Raw genomic sequence first — 22,002 nt, forward strand, 5'->3', positions numbered from 1 at the left:
CTTGAAAGCCTTAGAGTTCTGTCCATGGGCATGTCCCCTGCATGCCTTGCTGAGTCATAAGGGTATCTGCCTTCTCTCAATGGGGCAGTTGTATAACTGATGGCCCTTAATGGGCCGTCAAGCAGGCTAGGCAGTTCTGTTGCCAAACTGCCTAGGGGTATCACCCAGAAGCATAGCACAAGTTTTGTAATACAGACATACATATCTATAATCCAAAATACAAAGGTGATATGAACACATAGCCCTTGAGATAGCCCTTCTCTTGCTGCCAGCTAACCTAGGCAAAACTTGCACTACAGGACTAGCTAAGGTTCAGGGTTCAAATCCTACTGATGATCATGTAATTGTACATAATAGAATTTGTTTTTACCTTTTAAAAATACTCTATGAATTTACATACAGGGGAGGGGGGAACACTTTAGGTTGCCAAGTTACGCGCTCAGATGTTAAAAAAATCCCAGATCTATGGCGGCCTCTGCAACCTTAATTTGTCCACCTTGTGTTTATGCATTATGATCTTTAATTACAATGATAGCACACTATTATCACTTACTCCTGAGGGAATTCTGAGCATCAGCGGACGTGCAGAATTCCTCGGTCTCACATAATTTTGTATTTTCCTGCATAAAATACATTTTGCCTAAGAAGTGCTGCAGTTCTGCCTTAAGCCGCTGTGGTGCCAGAACAGCTGGCTGCGTTCATGCCGGCTGTTCTGGTGCCAGAGCAGCTTCTGGTGGGCAAAACGCAGAACTGCAGCACTTCTTAGGCAAAATGTATTTTATGCAGGAAAATACAAAATTCTATGCCCCCAGTGGTGCAGAATTCCCTCAGGAGTAGAAGTTGATCACAGCACCCTGCCTGCGGAATCAGGTTAGGACAGAGTGGGGAACACAGGACTGCTGAGGGGTCACAGACTGGGGTTCAGAATTAGGGTGACCAGATGTCCCGATTTTATAGGGACAGTCCTGATTTTTGGGTCTTTTTCTTATATAGGTTCCTATTACCCCCCACCCCTGTCCTGATTTTTCACACTTGCTGTCTGGTCACCCTATTCAGAATAGCGAGTGGGGAGGGCCAGACTGGGGAATGGGCTCAGGAGCTAGTGGGCTGACACCATTGAGCCTGGGGACGGGGTGGGGAGGGCTTCAGAGACCCATGGGGATGGGGGGGTGCAGGGACAGGGGCAGATGTGCCTGACTGAATGGGAGAGGCTTGAGGTCAGGCAGGAGGCTTCCCAACTCCCCAACAATCCCACCCCCACCCCCTCAAAAAATCCATCACACCCAACACCCTCCAGGTTCACTCCTAGGCACCTTCCCTCTCCCTCTGTTCCTCCATTACCCCTGACTCCCCCAAGCCTTTGCACTGCTTCTGACAGGTGCAGGAAATACAGTTCTGTATTATAATTTAAATGAATTACACAACATTCTGTATTAATATGCCTAGTAAGGAATCTATTTGTCAAAAAAAAAAATTACCAGAATCTTTTTTGGGGGGTCTGTATTGTTACAGACATACTTGCTGACAGATATTTTGAAATAAATTACCAAAATAATTGAAACTGGCATGATTATATTGTGTTATTTTGACAAATAAAATATGCAGAATTTTGCAGAATTTTCAAATATTGTGTGCAGAATTTTTAAATTTTTGGCACAGAATTCCCCCAGGAGTAACCACTGCACAAGATAGATGCATAGGGGAGCCAAATTAAGGTTTCATGGGTGACTGTAAATCTGGCATTTACTAACTTTTGGGTATTTAACTTTATAACTACTGAACTTGGCTTTTTGTATGTAATCTTAATTATGCTGTCCTAAATAATTCCTCTTCCTCCTTAACGTGTAAACCCTATGTATACTTGTAAATGGTTATCCTCTTCCCATATAGCTATTAAGCCAGGTTGTACTTAGTTCCTGGAATATTTTCACTTTAGTCAATGTCTTCATCTGCCTAATCACTTTGTTGCTGTTCTCTGAATTCTTTTGTTGACATCTTTCTGGTATTGACACTCCCACAGCTGTTTGCAGAACATAACAATGTTCTTCTTTTTTTAGGTAGTTGGAGTTGCAGATCCTCGTGCTTTTGCTAGAAATGACCTTCAGAAGATTCACAGCATTGACAAGAAAAATGTATTTAATGGTAATATTTGCCTCGCTGTCTTGTTCTATAGGCCATATTATGAAAGACTAAATTAATGAAATATATTTCTCTAAATCCAAACACTAATATTAGTTCATATGCAGTGCCTTTTAGGACATACATCTGGGGATTGTATTATGGAATATAGTATTATTTTGTATTTAAAAAAATAATCAAAAAATGCCCATTCAGGGCTTTGAGCAGTCTTGACATAGTTTAAAAAAACTATAACTTCTCATCTTTAGAAGGATGATGTTCCCTTGGTGACTGTACATGTTAGAGCAAAATTACTTATACCGGATCATAGAAACAACCACTGTTGCCATTTTTAGGTAATCTGCTCATGTCTTTCTTTTGGGACATTTTATTCTACAGTAATAGCGAAATGTTTTTGCTGTGAGAACAATAAGACCTATAATGTGATATCTACCATTGAAATCTAAACACTTTTAAATACAGTAGAACCCTGCTTCACTGAGTCTCCATTTACTCCTTGGAGAATTCTGCACCAAAAAATTAAAAATTCTGCACACATTTTAAAATTCTGCATATTTTATTTGTCAAAATAACGCAATATAATCATGCCAGTTTCAATTATTTTGGTAATTTATTTAAACGACTATATGATGGATGGAGAATAGGAGTGGGGAGCACTGGAGGAAATCTCCAAATTGCCTTTGTCTAATAGTAATGTAGCTAAAGTTTACTCCTTCAGGAGTAAAGAAATAAAGAAATAAAGTTTTGACCCTTTATTTCTAGTTATCAGTCAATAAATATATGCAGCCATATGCTCAGAATTACATCATAGGCAACTGAAGCGCCAGTGAGGGTTGGAGAATCAAAATTTATATTGGCTACTCACCATCGCCAAAAAGGTCAGTAGCAAACAGTTCCTGGAGCACATTTTGATAAGAACATTTTTCAGTCCAAAAATTTAGACCAGTTCTATTGACTAAAGCACCATAAGCATTTATAAGGCCATACCATCGTTTACAATACAGCTCCTTTACACCATTCTGGCAATGTAAAGGACCTTTAAATCTTTTACACCTGTTTTATACTCCTGGGGGAATTCACTAAGAACAATGGGAACAATTCACAAAGCAGGCAGGCTGCTATATTCTGCTCTGCCTGACAGTGCCTGCCTCATGCCTACCTCCTCAGAAACACGCCAAAGCCCTGCCTCCCATGCCAGGTGTGCCACAATAGCAAGCGAGAGGGACAGAGTCTCGTTCATTGACAGGCCAAGCTCTTCCCCCTCCCCCCGGCATTGATTGATGTCTCCTCCTGCATGCATGCCTGCCAAGCCCACCACACACACCCCCAGTGGTGATTTCCGTCTCCGCAAGCTGCTCCAGGTGCCTGAACAATGTGCCTATGCTGCCAGGGAGGGGCGCATGACTGCTCTTGTGGCTTCCCTTCCCTGTCAGAAGTAATTTTTCTGTGGGGAAGCAAAGAAATCTGTGGGGGACATTAATTCTGCGTGTGTGCAGTGGCACAGAATTCCTGAAGGAGTACTCCATTTTCTGGCTCTCCTTATTAACTGAACCACTGTGAGCCCCCGGCTGGCTGGGGCTCGGGCTGTCAGCCCCTGGTGGCCATTATCTGGTTTACTTGGATTTTTGGTTATCTGATCTGGATAAGATTGGATAATTGGAGTTCCACTGTACTGAATAAAAATAGTGAACTACTGTTTTGAAGGAAAGTGTGTGAGTTAGGATGGGATCTGCTTAGTGAGGGAATCGTTAGATCTTGATAAAGTGATCATGGAAAAATCATGGAGCAGGTCCTCAAGGAATCAATTATGAAACACTTAGAGGAGAGGAAAGTGATCAGGAACAGTCAGCATGGATTCACCAAGGGGAAGTCGTGCCTGACTAACCTAATTGCCTTCTATGATGAGATAACTGGCTCTGTGGATGAGGGGAAAGCAGTGGATGTGTTATTCCTTGACTTTAGCAAAGCTTTTGATACGGTCTCCCACAGTATTCTTGCCGCCAAGTTAAAGAAGTATGGGCTGGATGAATGGACTGTAAGGTGGATAGAAAGCTGGCTAGATCGTCAGGCTCAACGGGTAGTGATCAATGGCTCCATGTCTAGTTGGGAGCCGGTTTCAAGCGGAGTGCCCCAAGGATCGGTCCTGGGGCCAGTTTTGTTTAATATCTTTATTAATGATCTGGAGGATGGCGTGGACTGCACTCTCAGCAAGTTTGCAGATGACACTAAACTGGGAGGAGTGGTAGATACACTGGAGGGTAGGGATCAGATACAGAGGGACCTAGACAAATTAGAGGATTGGGCCAAAAGAAACCTGATGAGGTTCAACAAGGACAAGTGCAGAGTCCTGCACTTAGGACGGAAGAATCCCATGCACTGCTACAGACTAGGGACCGAATGACTAGGCAGCAGTTCTGCAGAAAAGGACCTAGGGGTCACAGTGGATGAAAAGCTGGATATGAGTCAACAGTGTGCTCTTGTTGCCAAGAAGGCTAACGGCATTTTGGGCTGTATAAGTAGGGGCATTGCCAGCAGATCGAGGAACGTGATCATTCCCCTTTATTCGACATTGGTGAGGCCTCATCTGGAGTACTGTGTCCAGTTCTGGGCCCCACACTACAAGAAGGATGTGGAAATATTGGAAAGAGTCCAGCGTAGGGCAACAAAAATGATTAGGGGTCTGGAGCACATGACTTATGAGGAGAGGCTGAGGGAACTGGGATTGTTTAGTCTCCAGAAGAGAAGAGTGAGGGGGGATTTGATAGTTGCTTTCAACTACCTGAAGGGGGGTTCCAAAGAGGATGGAACTCGGCTGTTCTCAGTGGTGGCAGATGACAGAACAAGGAGCAATGGTCTCAAGTTGCAGTGGGGGAGGTCTAGGTTGGATATTAGGAAACACTATTTCACTAGGAGGGTGGTGAAGCACTGGAATGCGTTACCTAGGGAGGTGGTGGAATCTCCTTCCTTGGAGTTTTTTAAGGCCCGGCTTGACAAAGCCCTGGCTGGGATGATTTAGTTGGGAATTGGTCCTGCTTTGAGCAGGGGGTTGGACTAGATGACCTCCTGAGGTCCCTTCCAACCCTGATATTCTATGATTCTATGATGGGCTTTGATTTAAGCAAACCTGCAGTGGTGGGAACTTCATAGTAATGATTATTGTGGCTTTCTGCATTTCAGTATGTCTGACAGAAGTTAGGAGTATAAGGGGGAAAAATGTATTTGATTGTCTGATCTCTGAAATAACACAACTGTGCCTATTTCAGTGTGCATCTGGAAGAGTGCATGCAGTCTGTGTCTCTATTGATAAAGTGATTGTGAATCCACATTATGTGACGTTCACTGCATCTGATTCTATTTAGCAATGTCTTCAAATATAGCAAATTATATATATAGTATTTACACATATAGTAGTTCTCAGTAGACCTGCATACAAGCCAAATTTTAAGTTCTAAAGTGGAGTTGTTTTAAGTTGAGTAGAAAAGAAGCATCTGAACACTTCTTAAAAATCCATTTTATTTAAGTACAGGCCTACAGTGAACACTTTGAATTGCTTATCAAAAGTTACTATTTTTGGGGGTGCCCAGTGGGTCAATGCATACAAAAATATAAAGGTATTAAAGGTACAGTTGGCAAAATAAGGGAGAAACTGGCTAATATGCGTATTTTATTTTCTGCATACCTATTAAGAGTTGCCATCTATGAATTGAGATGGCATAGGCATTATTTTTTGAACTTCCTGTGATAATCTAATAACAGGAATACTGTTGGACAGATTTCATTCTGAGGCAAGTACTACATATATCAACTGCAAGGAGTAGTTTGTGCAAAAGATGAAGAGAGTCACTGTAGACCATCACAACCCTCTAAAACAAATACTGGAGTGAGGTGGATTTGTGTTACAAAAATACCGTTAATGGGATATCTGCCGCCAAAACCAATACGCAAAACAATATTTCTACTACCTACAGTTACTAATTCTATCACTGGCTTTTCAGTCTAATACACTTGCTTTCAAGAGCAATTTCAGAGTAATCCTGTATGAAATGATCCTGTGCAATTAAGTAAGCATGCATGTAGAGGCTTTGTGTATATTTAAATATATTAATATTTGTTTTGATTGAGAAAACAATTGTTTTACCACATTAATATAATTGTCCTTTATTTTGGGACTTTTAGAAAGTAACAATGAAACATTTTAGAAATGTGGTGAAACATTTTAAAAAAGAGCTCAGTAGGATTTGTTCAGACCTTCTAAAAATTTCCTTTGGGCTGTAACCTTTTGTCCCTTCATATGTCATGTTAATTGCTTCAGAAAGTTAAGTCTCTGAAATAGGATCTTAGGCTCAGTCTATTTTAATTGACTTCGGTGAATGCAGAGAGGGGGCACTAAAATACTATCTCAGCCTTAATTATAGAATCAGTTTTAGTATAACAGACTACTTGGAATTTAGCCTAGAATTAATTCAAGAGGTGTATATAAAACTTGCACTGTAGTAACAAATAGTTTGTTCTATTCTTTTTAATGTGAAATAATATTTTTCCTTTTTTTATACTTGCTCACTTTTTGTAACATAAAGGCTGTCTCAACTACTGACATTAGTTGACTCACTATTTTAAATCTCTTTTCCTTCAGACTGGAAAGTAGCCACAGAGAGAGAGAGGTTTGCGGATGCTGTTATAATAGCAACACCAGATAGACTGCATAAGGTACTATCGACTTGAGCATTACACAAAAATCATAACTGGAATAACAAAGGAGAGCCCCGGATTATAAAATGTACATCATTCACCTACCTCTGTCTTTCCAATCTTAGTTTGTTCACTATTTTGATCCATTCTTTCTCACAACAGGTTTGATATGCACTTCGAAAATATGAACATGCATGAATATCAATGCTCTACAGCCAAAATGCTTCTGAAATAAATGTAGTCAAACTTTACTAATTCTGGGTCACTGAGAACGAAAATGATGCTTAAAATTGTTGATTGGCTCTAGTTTTCAAGATATGCTATTGGGTCAGTATATACGACCCTTGACTTGGGAATGGCGGAGGATAAGTGAGTTATAAAGGGAAGGGATCTCAATTTAAACCAGAAATGCCTAAAATACATCTTTGACTGGATCTATGAATAAATCTATGACTGGGTTTGGACAGTACTTGCTTTTAGGCAAAACAATGAATGATGCAATCTGAAGCTGGTATTGCATCATACATGATATGAATTGCATCATGTTATTCCTAGAAGTCATGGATGATGCAATCATAACAAAGCTTACATCACTCTGCTGAACAAATTGCCCTATATCAGCTCTAGAAATCATACAGTGTCGTGCTCTCTTATTTGTCAGTGTTTGATTTTGCAAAGGGACACATTTCTGTTTAGCCAAAGTGAGCAGAGATGCCTCGTACTTGTGTGAACAGTGCAGATAACTTCTGCTATGTTTGTGGTGAAGTGACTTTTGCATCACAAAAGCGCAGTATAACCACTGTGGTTAAGAAAGCCTATCACCTTTATTCTGGCTGCAAAATTGGAGATCAGGACAAGAGGTGGGCCCCACACATATGCTGCAACACTTGTGCAACAAATCTTCGCCAGTGGTTGAACAGGAAAAGGAAATCTATGCCTTTTGCAGTGCCAATGATTTGGAGAGAGCCAACAGATCATACCAGCAATTGTTACTTCTGCATGGTGCCTCCAGTTGGGAAAGGTGTGTCAAAGAAGAAAAAGTGGACTCTGCATTATCCAAACGTTCCATCAGCTATACGCCCAGTACCCCACGGAGAAGGACTGCCGGTTCCTGATGCACCAGAATCATTCTCACTTGAGTCAGACGAGGAAGAGGAAGAGGATGAAACTTCTGGTCCTGAACCATCAATGTCACAGGACCCACATTTTCTCCCATCCTCCTCCTCTGAACCACACCTCATAACACAATGTGAACTGAATGACCTTGTCAGGGATTTGGAACTACCCAAGAGTAAGGCAGAGCTGTTGGGCTCCAGACTACAGCAGTGGAATCTCCTGGCAGGTGATGTTAGGGTTTCCATGTTCCGTGACCGTCAAAAGGACGATCCAGATGAGTGGAGACTGTTCATTGATTCATCGAAGACGAGTCTTAAAGCTGTTTTACTGCATAATGGCAATGTTTTGCCATCAATTCCAGTTGGTCATGCAGTCCATATGAAGGAAACCTATGACAACATGAAACAACTTTTGAGGTGCATAAACTATGACCAACATCAGTGGCAGCTTTGTGGCGATTTGAAGGTTGTTGCTCTCTTGCTTGGTCTGCAGACTGGATACACAAAGTACTGCTGTTTTCTCTGCGAATGGGATAGTCGTGCAAGAGATTCCCACTACATCAAGAAAGATTGGCCACTCCGACAGTCATTGGAGCCTGGGAGGAAAAGTGTTCAGCATCCACCACTTGTTGAATCAAGGAAGATTTTGTTACCACCCTTACACATCAAGCTAGGTCTGATGAAGAACTTTGTCAAGGCCATTGACAAAACACAAGCAGCTTTCAAGTACCTCCGTGGAAAATTTCCAAGGTTAAGTGAAGCTAAGATAAAGGAAGGTGTCTTTGTTGGTCCTCAGATTCGTGAACTTCTTCGAGATGATGCATTTGACCATGCACTGCGTGGCAAGGAAAAGACGGCATGGAAAGCCTTCCAGTTAGTGGCAATAAATTTTCTCGGAAACAACAAGGCAGACAACTACAGGTTGTTGGTGGAAAACCTCCTCAAGGCATACAAAAGCCTTGGTTGCAACATGTCACTAAAGATACATTTTTTGCACTCTCATCTAGATTTTTTTCCACCGAACTGCGGAGCAGTGAGCGACGAGCACGGCGAGCGATTTCACCAGGACATTGCAACAATGGAGAAACGCTATCAGGGCAAATGGAGCCCATCAATGCTTGCAGACTATTGCTGGACAGTGACAAGAGATGCTCCATTTAATGAGTACAAGAGACAAGCCAAGAAGCGCCGAGTAGACACTGAATAGGACTAAACTATGTACAGAATAGTTTTTTGCCTTTTGTTTCATAATACATTTTATTTATATAACCCTTTTGCTGATTTTTAAAGTGTTACATAAACAGGACAGGTGAAATATTATCATGTAAAGCAACCATAAACACATGAAAAGACCTAGGTTTACAATTTATGATTAAAACTCTACTATCTACACAATATACAGAGACATAAAATGTAAAAACTTAAATATCTTAGAAACAGTAGCCAATCAGTTGTTTTAATTGTCATATTTGAATTCAGCACATCAAAATACATAATAAATAGCACATTTTATCTCTGAAGCAGACGACTTCTCAAAAATTGTAGACCAGTGTATTCAATGCCAGGACTTAAGTCATTCTCTACCAATAGCGTCTTAGCTAGAAAAATTAAAATCCAGAATTTAACACCTAACGCATTAAATGATGACAACCTTGTCCAGTTGAGTGTCTCCCCCCCCCACTCACCAGATTGCTGTGAGGGAATCCAGCTGCTGAATCCTTAGGTGTTTTAAACCCCCAGAGTTTTAACAGAGTTCTACTAGTGCTGCTGTCTTAGGGCCTCTGGTCTCATTCTCAAGCTGCCAGTCTTCTATCTGGCATTCACAGCCAAGAGCCGAGGCCACTCATTCCCTGGCCCAGCCCCTAGAACCAGTGCTGACGGAGCCCTCAGATTCCTCCTCCCATAGCTTGAACACACAACACACCACCTCCCAGATCCCTACCCGAAGGGGACCAGGTGGTGGGTGTCATTTATAAACTCATAAACACTTTGCACAGGGTTCTCCAACGCTTTTGCTCTTTCTTCGTGTATTTTTCATGCCACTAATCTATATTAAAATAATAAACCCTACCTGCATTTCCCTTTTCAGTTTCCTCACCACACTGGAATGTTCTCTGGGCTGGGGTCATGGTGTCTGGGGCAGTTGCGTGGCTTGGGTTCTGAAAGCTGGAGTGTCTCTCCCAGTTTACCTCCTCCCCTTGACTGGTTTGTCTCCTTCCCCTTTCTTGCCCAAAATTTCCTGTGCGTTTCCTGGAGCCTTCCTCCAGTTAATGCCTTTGCAACCTCTTGCTTGGTCACTTCTCTCTCTTCTATCATTTCCACTCCCTCCATCACTTCAGAGAAGAGCAGCTTGAGCAAGCCCATTGTCCCGAGGTGCTTCATCCCGAATAGATGGTCACTGAGTTCCGTCATTGTACCTCGCAGAGGAGGAACATAGTTGTTGGCTATGGTGGATACACAGATTTTGTTCTCACTTCGAAGTTATGTTGGCATATCTGTGTCAGGGGGTGTGAACAAAAATACACCCCTCACCAACGTAGCTATGCTGACAATATAGATGCAGCTACGTCAACAGAAGAGTGCTTCTGTTGATGTAGCGAATGTCGTTCACGGAGGTGGTGATCATATGCCAAAAGAAAAATATGTCATTGTAGAGTGTGTCTATACTAGGAGGCTGTGCTGGCATTCCCATGCTGCTGTAGGTTCTGCAGTGTAGACGTGGCCAGAAACATAGAGGCCTTACATGATACAGCAGTTTCATAATATCAACCAGAACGTATAAGTTGTACAGAGTCCCCAAAGTCATCACATTGAGGAGAAGCTATCACTGGCACAATCAGGTTTTCATGTTGGTAAGTGTAGAAACAAAGCAGAATCAAAAGGACGGGAATTAAGATGAGGGTTTTTAAATTTTAAACAGAGAATTGTAGAAGTGTAGGGCTGCAAGGGACCTTGAGAAGTAATCAAAGCCAGCCCACGGCGGTGCATCAGGATCAAGTAAACATAGACTGTCCCTCACAGCTGTTTGTCCAGCCTGTTCTTAAAAAATCTCCAATGATGGGGATTCTACAAAAGGGGTGGGCAAACTATGGCCCGTAGGCCACATCTGGCCTGTCAGCCATTTTAATCCGGCCCTCGAGCTCCTGCTGGGGAGCAAGGTCTGGGGCTTACCCCTTTCGGCGCTCCAGCCAGGGAGCAGGTTCGGGGCCGCTCCGCATGGCTCCCAGAAGCAGCAGTATGTCCTCCCTCTGGCTCCTATGCGTAGGGGCAGCCAGGGGGCTCCACTTCGCATACTGCCCCCACCCCAAGGGCCACCCCCGCAGTTCCCATTGGCCAGGAACCATGGCCAATGGGAGCTGCAGGGGCGTCGCCTGCAGATGGGGCAGTGCGCAACAGAGCTGCCTGGCCGCTCATCTGGGTAGGAACCGGAGGGGGGACATGCCGCTGCTTCCGGGAGCCGCTTGAGGTAAGCGCCGCCCCGAGCCTGCACCCCTGAGCCACTCCCCCCCCCCCCCCGCGCCCCAACCTCCTGCCCCAGCACTGATCCCCCTCCAAACCCCTCGGTCCCAACTCGGAGCACCCTCCAAACCCCAGAGCCTGCATCCCCAGCCGGAGCCCTCACCCCCCTATGCCCCAACCCCCTGCCTCAGCCCTGATCCCCCTCCCACCCTCTGAACCCCTCGATCCCAGCCTGGAGCACCCTCCTACACCCCAAACCCCTCATCCCCAGCCCCACTCCAGAGCCTGCACCCCCAGCCGGATCCCTCACCCCAACCCCACTTTTGTGAGCATTCATGGCCAGAAAGTTTGCCCACCCCTGTTCTACAACCTCCCTTGAAAGACTATTCCAGTGCTTAACTACCCTTAGAGCTAGAAAGTTTTTCCTAATACCTAACCTAAATCTCCCTTACTGCAGTTTAAGCCTGTTCCTTGTTCTCCATGTCCACTGAAGGTAGGACAGTTGGTCTTCTTGTGAGTGTCCGCCCCCATGCCTTTGATTGGAGAATTTTGGTAGCAGTGCCCATTTTACCCACACGTGCACCCCACACATCCTCATGACCCATACTGGGGATACATAGGGCTGTGCGGGAAATCTGCACTCAGTTCCTTCTCAACCACCTTTGGCCTGAGATGGAGCTTTACTTCTACTTAGTGCAGTTAGTTTAGTTTGGAGTTTGTTGTTTCCCCTTTGCTGGTTCCCCATTTGAAGGGCTGGTTTGGGATTTTAGTTAACTAGGGGATCCCCAGGCTTTAAGCGTTGTCTTTTCTGCTGACAGGCTGCCCCAGTAAGTGATGGACACTCTCATGTCTGTTTGGGAGACACCTATATACAGGCTAAGTGTATGGTCTGCTCCTTGTTCAAGAGCAGCTCTCGTAAAAACAAGGAAATAATGTTCAAGCTCTTGATGAAGGAGCAAGCCTGAAGCCTGGCTTCTGAACCGGGCTCCGAGAACTCCTGTCCGTATGCCCCAGACTATTTGCCTTTTTTTGCAACTGCACTGCATTGTTAGCCCATGTACAATTTGTGACCCACTATAATCCCCGGATCCTCTTCTGCAGTTCTACTGCCTAACCAGTTAGTCCCCATTTTATATTTGTGCATTTGATTTTTCTTTCCCATGTGTAGTACTTTGCAACTGTCTTTATTGAAGTTCATCTTGTTGATTTCAGACCAATTCTCCAGTTTGTCAGGGTGGTTCTGAATTCTAATCTTGTCCTCCACAAATGTTATAAGTATACTCGCAACCTGTGTTCCCTCTAAGCTGTGTGGTCGGGCAGCTGCCCAGGAGTGATTCAAGTGCCGCGCTCTTGATTAGCACATCTGGCAGCTTGTGTTCAGGTGCCCCTCCCCCCACTGCTTTGCAGCCACGTTGCTCCTGCCCTCTGCCTTGGAGTCCCTGGCCAGCTGCTCCAGGGACCCTCCTGCTGGCTGTGCAGAGCAGGGGAGGGGAGGGGGCACTAACGTGAGGGTGTCCCCCGCCCCGTACCCCATCTCTGCAGAGCAGGGGTGGGGGACAGGGCTCAGGACTCAGAGCAGGAGAGCTTCTGAGGTCTGAACGAACCTTCTGGGCAGTGAGTAAGTGCCTTAAAGAGACAGCGCATGGTCTCTCAGAGACTTCCCCAGCAGCCAGCACATACAATCTCTCTCTGTCACACACACACACGCTGTCCCTCTTCCTCCTTCCTATGTACCCCATCTCCACAGAGCAGGGGAAGGGGGGACAGGGCTCAGGAGCAGGAGAGCTTTCAGTGAGAGTGCCTTAAAGAGACAGTGCATGGTGTCTCTCAGAAACTTCCCCAGCAGCCAGCAAACACACTGTCTCTCTGTGTGTGTGTGTGTCTCTCTCTCTCACACACACTCTCTCTCTCTCTCTTTCACACTCACCTCCCAACACATACTTGTATTATTGTTGTTGTTACTTCTTGGTACTTCCTGCAATGCACATATATTCTCTGTCATTTTACTCTTTCAAAGTGCTGTTGTTTGAGTTTTTTGACTGGTCTGTGCATTTCATCATTTTTATTTCTCTCTTACACTTTAATTTAATTCTTTGAGTTCTAAAATACCTAACCTGTCCTGGCTGGAGTAATTATCCCTATGGTAACTTTTAAAAATATACATAGTATATCTAGGTTTTTTGTTTCTACTGGTGTCGCACTTCATCTCGGCGCACATAACAAAATTTATTCCACACATGGATGAAAAAAACTAGCGGGGACCTTGCTCGCAACTCCATTATCCAAATCATTAATGAAAATGATTGAATAGCGCTGGACCCAGGACTGACCCTGTGGGATCCCAGTAGACACGCCATCCCAATTTGACAGCAAACCATTGATAACTACTCTTTAAGTATCGTCTCTCAACCAGTTGTGCAACCACCGTATAGTAATTCCATGTAGACTTCATTCCCCTAGTTTTCTTATGAGAATGTCATGTGGGACTATGACCAAAGCCTTACTAAAATCAATATATAGCACATCTACTGCTTCTCACCCCTGTCCCCACTAACTTGCTGAAAGAAGGAATACCCCCTCCCCTAAAAAAATCAATCTGTAAATTGCCCTTAGAAAATCAACTCTAGTATTATTCAAGTTATAACATCATAAGGACTTTGGCAACATTGTCAGTGAACTAAAACATGGAATATTCTATTAGTAATAATCATACTTAGCATTTATAACCCTTAGAGAAGATATGAATATCCCTTTTTAACATAAAAAATCTAGAAAATCACTTTTTGAGATTATGTATTTATAGAACGGGTTATATAAAGAGTGCCAAAGAGCTTACAGCTGAAGGACCTCGTCCAAAGCCCACTAATACCAAGCCGAAAAGGCAGTAAAACAGTACAATACACTGCAGTATCCAATTAAATAAACAAAGGGAAGACTGCTTGATAGTCCGAATGATCTACAGACACAGGGGGTCTTCAGAAAGTTGTTATATGAAGCAGGAAGAGGAAGGCAAATAAAGAATGTAAATCAGAAGACAAACCTTAAGTGGCTGCATGCAAAAGGCATGACATTAATTCAGTCACTACTGAAAAATAAAAATTGTTTTGGATCAACCCAAAATGAATTTTTTTTCACTTTTCTTAGAGAAACAAATATCGGAAGGAAAAATATTTGGGTTGAATTCAACACTTTGTTTTGATTTTATCCAGCTTTTTATGAAGAGCAAAGGAAATACAAAAATCCCATTCAGACAACCAAGCCTCCCCTGTATATCCTACAGCCTTTTGGTTAGAGCACTTCCCTGGGGTGGGGGACACCTGGGCTCATGTTGCCACTCTGCCTGGTTTACAGCAGGGATTTGAACGTTAGTCGCTCACAGCTTAATACTTTATTGGAGGAGGGAGTGGGATGCAGGTGTCTCCCTCCGGAGAGTCTCCTAACCAGCAGGCTGTCGTGTCATTCTCTGTCTCCACCCCAGTGACTATTTAAGTATTTTATACCAAGTGTAACAGCTTCCGTAGGAGTGACTGAGTTGATGCTGTCCCAGGATACTCAGTGCCATAACACTGGACTATTCCGTTGGAAGTGGGAGTCCCTAGTTCAAATCCCTCCTCTGAGTGGGGACTTGAACCTGGGCTCAGACATCCTAGGTAAGTGCTGTCACCATGGGTCTATGGCCTTGGGGAGGCATTTCCACTTCTGTTGGTTTCGTGAATGGCATCTAACGCCCCTTGCAAATCTAGCCCAAAAAATGTTGTGGGCCAAAACTATTTGGCAAAGTTGTGTGAAATTCGCAAGTAGTTTTGGTGGACCTGAAACTGTATATTTTGGTGAATAAACTGTCTGAAAAATGTTGTTTATTTCTAATTGTGAGTAAACAATGATAGGGAGAAACGTTTAGTTTCTTGTAACTTGTCTCTTTGGTTTCTTTCTTTTCCTAGGCTCCAGCGATAGCTTTTGCTAACAAAGGCTACCACATTTTGTTGGAAAAGCCCATGGCAGTAAGTTAAGCAAGATCATAATATTAAAGTTTAAACAGTTGGGGTAATTTTCAAATATCAGGGTAAAATCTTCAATCAATTTTCCTTAGTATCTTTTCTGCTACATTTGCTAATTATCAAAGCCCTGATCCATATTCTTTTATATTTAATAAACAGAAAATGGAAAAAAAATTGTACATAGTCTTCCTTTCCCTGATCCTTCCTATTTTCATTTAACTTAGAATATAAACTCCTCAGGGTAGAAACTCCCTTAAAGTGGGTGTGTGTTTGTTCAGCCCTAGCACATGTAGGTGTTAATGTAATAAATAATATTCTGCCTGTGTGTAAATATAAGGTGGGGTTTGCTTCCTTACAGCACATCTCTGGCTTTGGGATCTTGCAGTAAGGTGGTCACGTTAAATTCATGATATCATGTAATTTCTCTGGCAGTAGAACATCATGTTAGGCACAGGATTTTGACTTCATTGCAGAATCCAGAAGAACAAGAAATGAAATTTTTGGTTTAATACTGTCCTGCTCTCTGCAATAAAGTGCCCTGAACCTGCACCTCTGATGTCAGTGGGAGCCTTGCCATTGACTTCAGTGGGCTCAGGAGCTAATTCTGAGAGTCAGAGGAACACCAGTCCCTGCAATCTACCTGTCTTTCCACATAAATGTTTTTGCACTTCCAAGTTTGTACTACGTGAAAGTTGCTTTACAGACAGATTAAATCTTTGGGGTGCTGTATAAATAATATATTTTATTATTGTTTATATTTGTATTAGTGTGCTCTCAGTGCTGTACATAAATGTAGTAAGAGACAATCTTTTACCCCAAAGACTATAGACAAGATGGACACAGTGTAGGAGAAAGAAGGAATATTATCTTCATTTTATAGATGGAAATTGAGGCACAGAGAAGCAACATACTCATGGTAACAGAGTCTGGCAGAGCCTAGGAGTTGATTCCAATACAGGCAGTCCTCGGACTTATGGCACAATTGGTACCTGAAAAATTGCGTCGTAAGTCGAAACGTCGTAACTTGGAACCGCAATACACTCCATTGTGGTACCAAGCATTGTAAAGTTGAAACCAACTGTCGTAAGTCGAATCGGGGTCAATTCAAAAACGTCGTTAGTGCCGTTCGTCATAAGTTGAACGTTGTAAAGTCGAGGACTGCCTGTATCCTGGAGACCCAAGGCTAGTGCCTCAACCATAAAACCACCCTTCCTTTAACGTCTTTATTTAAAAAAGTAATGACACACATTTTACATCAATAAAAACTATTTGCTGCTGTGCTGAAATCTTGGATAAGTTTCACCCTGCAGGAGCGTGCTTTGGTCTAGTTAAATGTAGTTTCTAATAATAATGCAAACATACACATAACTAGAGTATTATTGGTGAGTGCCATTTTCATACAGTTGAAGATGAAATTTCAATTTAGCACATAAGTGCCTACAAAGATATTTAATAAAACATATTTTTCAAATCGCTAGTGTTGTGACAGTTAGCAGATTCATGCAGTAACTGTGGTACATAATGCAGTCAGAATAGAAATGACTGACTGGGTTGTTTTCTCTGGTTTATAAGGTAACACCTGAGGACTGCAAAGAAATTGTGTCTGTATGTACAGCTAACAATGTCATGCTTGCAGTGTGCCATGTCCTGCGGTACTATCCAGCCTCACTGAAGATAAAGGTATTCTTATTGCTTTCACAGTAACCAGTTGAGTCAGTAAATGGTCATTCCTGCTATGTGATATAGATATTAACTTTTGTGACCTTGACATTGGTCATGGGAGTACGGTCAATAAATTTCTGTACTATGTGTCACACTCCTAGTACTACTGTGATTGGTTGTCAGAGCATAAAAAATAATCATTTAGAATTGCAAGAAGCAGCTGTGAAAGTTTAGACCAGGACTTTAGGTGTTCGGTTACTGAGAAAATAAGGTTGTAAATGAAATTCCACAAGAATGCTTTCACTGCCACAACTTAAAAGCTCGCCCCAGGAAAACAATAGATTTAAAACTTAAACTTATTCTAATGGAGAAGTCACTGCGCCTGGCATCCGACCCCGGTCAGCAGATTCCCTCTGGACACGGGTGTCCAACAACCACTTCTGACAAACAGACTTCACCTGTGTCACAGAGGAAAGCTCACTCCTCTAAAAATATGGCAAGAAAATGGGCACCAACTTTTCCTCTTAAAGAGCCACCGAAAAAGAAATAGTCTCTGGCTTGTTCTAGGTTCTCGGTACCAACCGCACCATGGCTGAGTACATACAAAGCACCGGGGTCCTCGGGTACCGCACGTACCAAGAAAGCCAGTGACCACAAGCTTGCAGGCTCAGAGTCAAGAGGCAAAGAGAAGCCTACCTACTCCACCACAATACCGACGGGGCTGCCTAAACATGTGGCACCAATACGCTTTCCATAGCGCAGGGTGCTCCGACATCAGCATAGATGTCTACAACTATAACAGCACAGTGATTATTGACCGCCTTGGTACCGAAACCATCTGTACCACACCAATTTCTTCACAATAAGGACTTACTAATCTTGTCAATGTCGGACTCACAACTCCTCAGCACACGTTACTTCAGTGCACATGGTACCTACGCCAACTCACCTCAGCTCTGGCCCCTCCATTTTCCAGCGAAGGTGAAGGTGATGAGGAAGAGGGTGCTTACTCATCACGCCATTCCTCTCACATTCAAACGAGTACGGTATTAGGTCCACCTGTACAGCCCAAATATCACCACTGGGCTGACACCTAGATACGGTATGGGCACCCATGGATGCCACCATCTATGCCATTCCCTACATAGTGGTCCTACTGGGACTCCTGGGGGACATACAGGAGACAATACCCTAGACCCCCGAACTCTACAGAGAGAGGACTAGATCTCCCCCACCACTCTCAGTGAAATTTTTGAATAACAGGAAGAAACCCTGGAACAAACTACCCCAACAACCAACATTTTCTCTTCTTCCTTAGACGAGGCCATGATGCCTCCATCACCCACAACAGCCAATGACTTCAAATACTTTCAAGAGCTGTTCAGAAGAACTGCCAATTCCCTAGAGATTCTCCGAGAGGAGGTTCCAGAGTCCCAACATAAATTACTAGACATTCTGCAAACATCATCAAAGATTGCACTTCCTGTAAATGAAGCACTTATGGAACCAGCTAAAAATATATGGCAGACCCAAGCAACTATCCCGCCCACTTAAAAGAGAGCGGATAAAAAATATTACATCCACTCAAAGAAAATGGACTTTTTATTCTCTCACCCCACACCGAACTCCTTAGTGGTTGACGCCATCAGTGAACTGGGCAGACAACACCACTGCAGATCCACTCCCTACGACAAAGAGTGGAAACGGTTAGACTGCTTTGGCCGCAAGGCCTGTTCATCGGCCACTTTCCAATTTCAAATTGCTAACTATGCTGCACTGATGGAAAAATATGACCATACAAATTACAGTAACTCCTCACTTAAATTCATCCCGGTTAACATTGTTTCATTATTAGGTTGCTGATCTATTAGAGAACATGCTCGTTTAAAGTCGTGCAATGTTCCGTTATAAGGTTGTTTGGCTTGCCCTGGTCCGCCCGCCCGCCTGGCATTCCAGTCGGGGCATGGGGGCTTGCCCCGCTCCGCCCGCCCAACACTCCTACTGGGGAGTGGGGTCGGGGAGCAGGGTCAGGGCGTGGGGACTTGCCCAGTTCCACCCACCTGGCGTTCCAGCCAGGGAGTGGGGTCAAGGCACAGGGTCTTACCCCACTTTTCCCTCCTGGCATTCCAGCCGGGGAACAGGCAAGCCCCCGACCCCGCTCCCCGGCAGGAGTGCCAGGCGGGCAGAGTGGAGCAAGCCCCCACACCCCGACCCCGCTATGCCCCTGCCTCAGTCAAGCTTCACAATCATCATTGGTAAGTACAGTATTAAACTGTTCGTTTAAAATTATTTAAAACTTGTACTGTATATGTATACAATGTCTTTTGTCTGGTGAAATTTTTTTCCCTGGAATCTAACCCCTCTATTTACTTTAATTCTTATGGGGAAATTGGATTAACTTAACATCGTTTTGCTTAAAGTAGCATTTTTCAGGAACATAACTACAACGTTAAGCGAGGAGTTACTGTACTCCAAAATGTCAGACTTTATTGAATACATACCAGAGGACAAGAGAGAACAATTCAAAGTGGTGATCACAGAGAGTCATCTCCTAGTCAGAACTGCTTTACAGGCATCTCTAGAAGTGGCAGATATGGCGGCACGTTCCACAGCTACCGCCGTAGTCATGCGTCAGGCTTCATTGCTTCACTTCTCCGGCGTCTCAAGGGAAGTACAGTCGGCTGTGGAGGATCCCCCTTTTAATGGTCTGAAGTTGTTTGCCACGACGACTGACGAGTCCCTTCACACCTTGAAGGCCTCTAGGGCAACTCTTGGTTCCCTCAGGATATACGCATCTGCACAGAGGAAAAAAACAGGGAAATACTATTCAACCCAGCTTGCAAGAGCTGCCCCCTACGCCCAAGAACAGAGACAATCTAATACACAAAAACGCAGACAGAGATCTCCAAGGCGTCATCCACTCCCTGCTCAATCATCAGCAACCCTCTGCAAAACAATAATTTTGAAGGTTTGGTCGAGGGCCTGAGACACCTCCCCCATTCCTCAGTGCTGACACCATTACTGACCCCCATTTTGGACACCATTTGACCCCTTTCTACTCAGCATGGAAGACCATCACCACGGACAAATGGGTTCTAGAAATACTCAGCACAGATTATTCAATACCATTCACCTCCATCCCCCCTACCCACTCGCCCTCCCTGTCTCTCTTCAGTGACCCCTCTCACAAACACCTTCTATGGCAAGAAGTAAACCACCTCCTACATTTGGTCGCCATGGAACCCGTACCATCATAACACATAGGGAAGGGCTTTTATTCCCACTACTTCTTAACCTAGAAAAAGAACGGTGGCTGGAGACCTGGTCTCGACCAGTGCACAAAGAGTGGTTACTTTGAGATGATTGCCTGTGTGGCTCTGGAGTCCCTGCCTTCCTTGCCCACTATTTCAGAGTCCTGTGGGTGCTTGATTTCGTACTGAATTGAGTGTGTGGGGCCTTGTCAGTGCTTGTAATTAGATGAAACATGTATTTGTAAGGCTTTAGTTGACAATCAGATTTAATGACAGATTTGAGCTGTGGAAATGTGTATTATGAAAGATTATCAAATGGGCACACATATTGTCTAGAAATGCATGGCAGCTGAAATATAGGATTACAAAAGTATCATATTACCTGGAAGGGTAAAGGGGGTATGGAGTTGGAACAGTTAATTCCCACTTTGAGGAAAGATACCACGTCTTTATTTCCAAAAAAAATGCATAATGGTTACACCTGGGTAAGATCTCATTGTGATGCTTTGGGTTTCAGCCCGGCCCAGTAAGGAGTTCTGTCCCCACCTGCTTTGCACCCTTGGTTCCTTGGTGTAGCCTTGGCTCAGAGCCCTGATACTAGTATCATGCTTACAGCACAGCAGCCTCACCCTGACTTCCACCAGCCCGGTTACTCCTTGCAGGGTGACACCACCAGCCCTTCCAGCTCCAAGCTTCTCCCAAACTGGCTCCCCTGCAGTATCCAGTCCTTCTCACTGGACCCTCACAGAAGATACTCAGTTCACTGCCTCCAAAGCGACAGAACAAACACCAGCCTGCTAGTTTAGTTGAAAGCCCACACTCGGTTGAAATGTACAGCACTGAGCTGGTTTGTAGTAAAACTAAAAATAAATTGGTTAGCAAAGACCACAGGATTTAAGTGACTTCTAGTAAGAGGGAAAGATATGAAAAGTTACAACCAAAATAGGCTTCTAGTGACTAAATTTAACTTCAGCAAGCTACAGTCTTGGTCTGAGCAAGTTTCTCACCTATGTTCAGTTTTCGGAGACTTTCAACCCTCTTTGTTAAAAGGTTCCACTTTTCTGAGATGTACAAGAGCTCTGACATTTTGCATCTGCTCAGTAATGGATACCCAAGATGGCTCTTTGTCCTTGCTTATATCTTCCAAAGTTCAATGGTATTGCTTCAGGAGGCAGGAAGGTTTCCTGGAGCTGCAGCGTCCATCCCGCGCTGAGAGAATTAAGTGGCCATCCCCCACACTGGTTTGCCTAATGGCTTTTTCTGTCTTGCGTGTAAATGTAATTTCATTGTCTCTCATGTTCAGTTTACATTGGAGAAACATCCAAGCAAGAGTAACCACATTCCTTTGTCCAGAACGGGATGACTTAAACCCTGCCTGCCAAACACATTTTGAGAATGTATTTCCGGCACATATTTATAATTCTTCATACACCCCGCAATAATATTAATGACCAGCATGTTACCAGTTTATATATGATACCTTACAAGACATCTTTTAGATATAGATTATGACTATAGTGAGATGGGGCAATGAGTGTGTCAGGCCTCGTATGAGTTATGTTATGTTGTGCCCTTTGCCAGTTGGCATTGAGAGGCTCCCGGGGTCACAACGATCTTGACAAGTTAAAAGAGATGCTGTTAATTTTGACTTAAATTGATATTTAGCTATAAATACATTTGATATTACAG

The 22,002-nt window shown here is 43.7% G+C and overlaps 1 protein-coding gene across 1 annotated transcript in view; it reads left to right on the forward strand.

Moving 5' to 3' along the window:
• The window catches only part of LOC135885431 (2,7-anhydro-N-acetylneuraminate hydratase-like), an 85,489-nt gene that overhangs the window by 18,465 nt on the left and 45,022 nt on the right, over positions 1–22,002 (forward strand). Inside the window, exons 3-6 of the mRNA XM_065413121.1 lie at positions 2,058–2,142; positions 6,773–6,846; positions 15,344–15,403; positions 16,973–17,080. Coding sequence (XP_065269193.1) covers positions 2,058–2,142; positions 6,773–6,846; positions 15,344–15,403; positions 16,973–17,080 — 327 coding nt within the window. The remainder of the gene's footprint in view (positions 1–2,057; positions 2,143–6,772; positions 6,847–15,343; positions 15,404–16,972; positions 17,081–22,002) is intronic.

Source organism: Emys orbicularis, chromosome 11, assembly GCF_028017835.1.
Source record: "Emys orbicularis isolate rEmyOrb1 chromosome 11, rEmyOrb1.hap1, whole genome shotgun sequence".
NCBI lineage: Eukaryota > Metazoa > Chordata > Testudines > Emydidae > Emys > Emys orbicularis.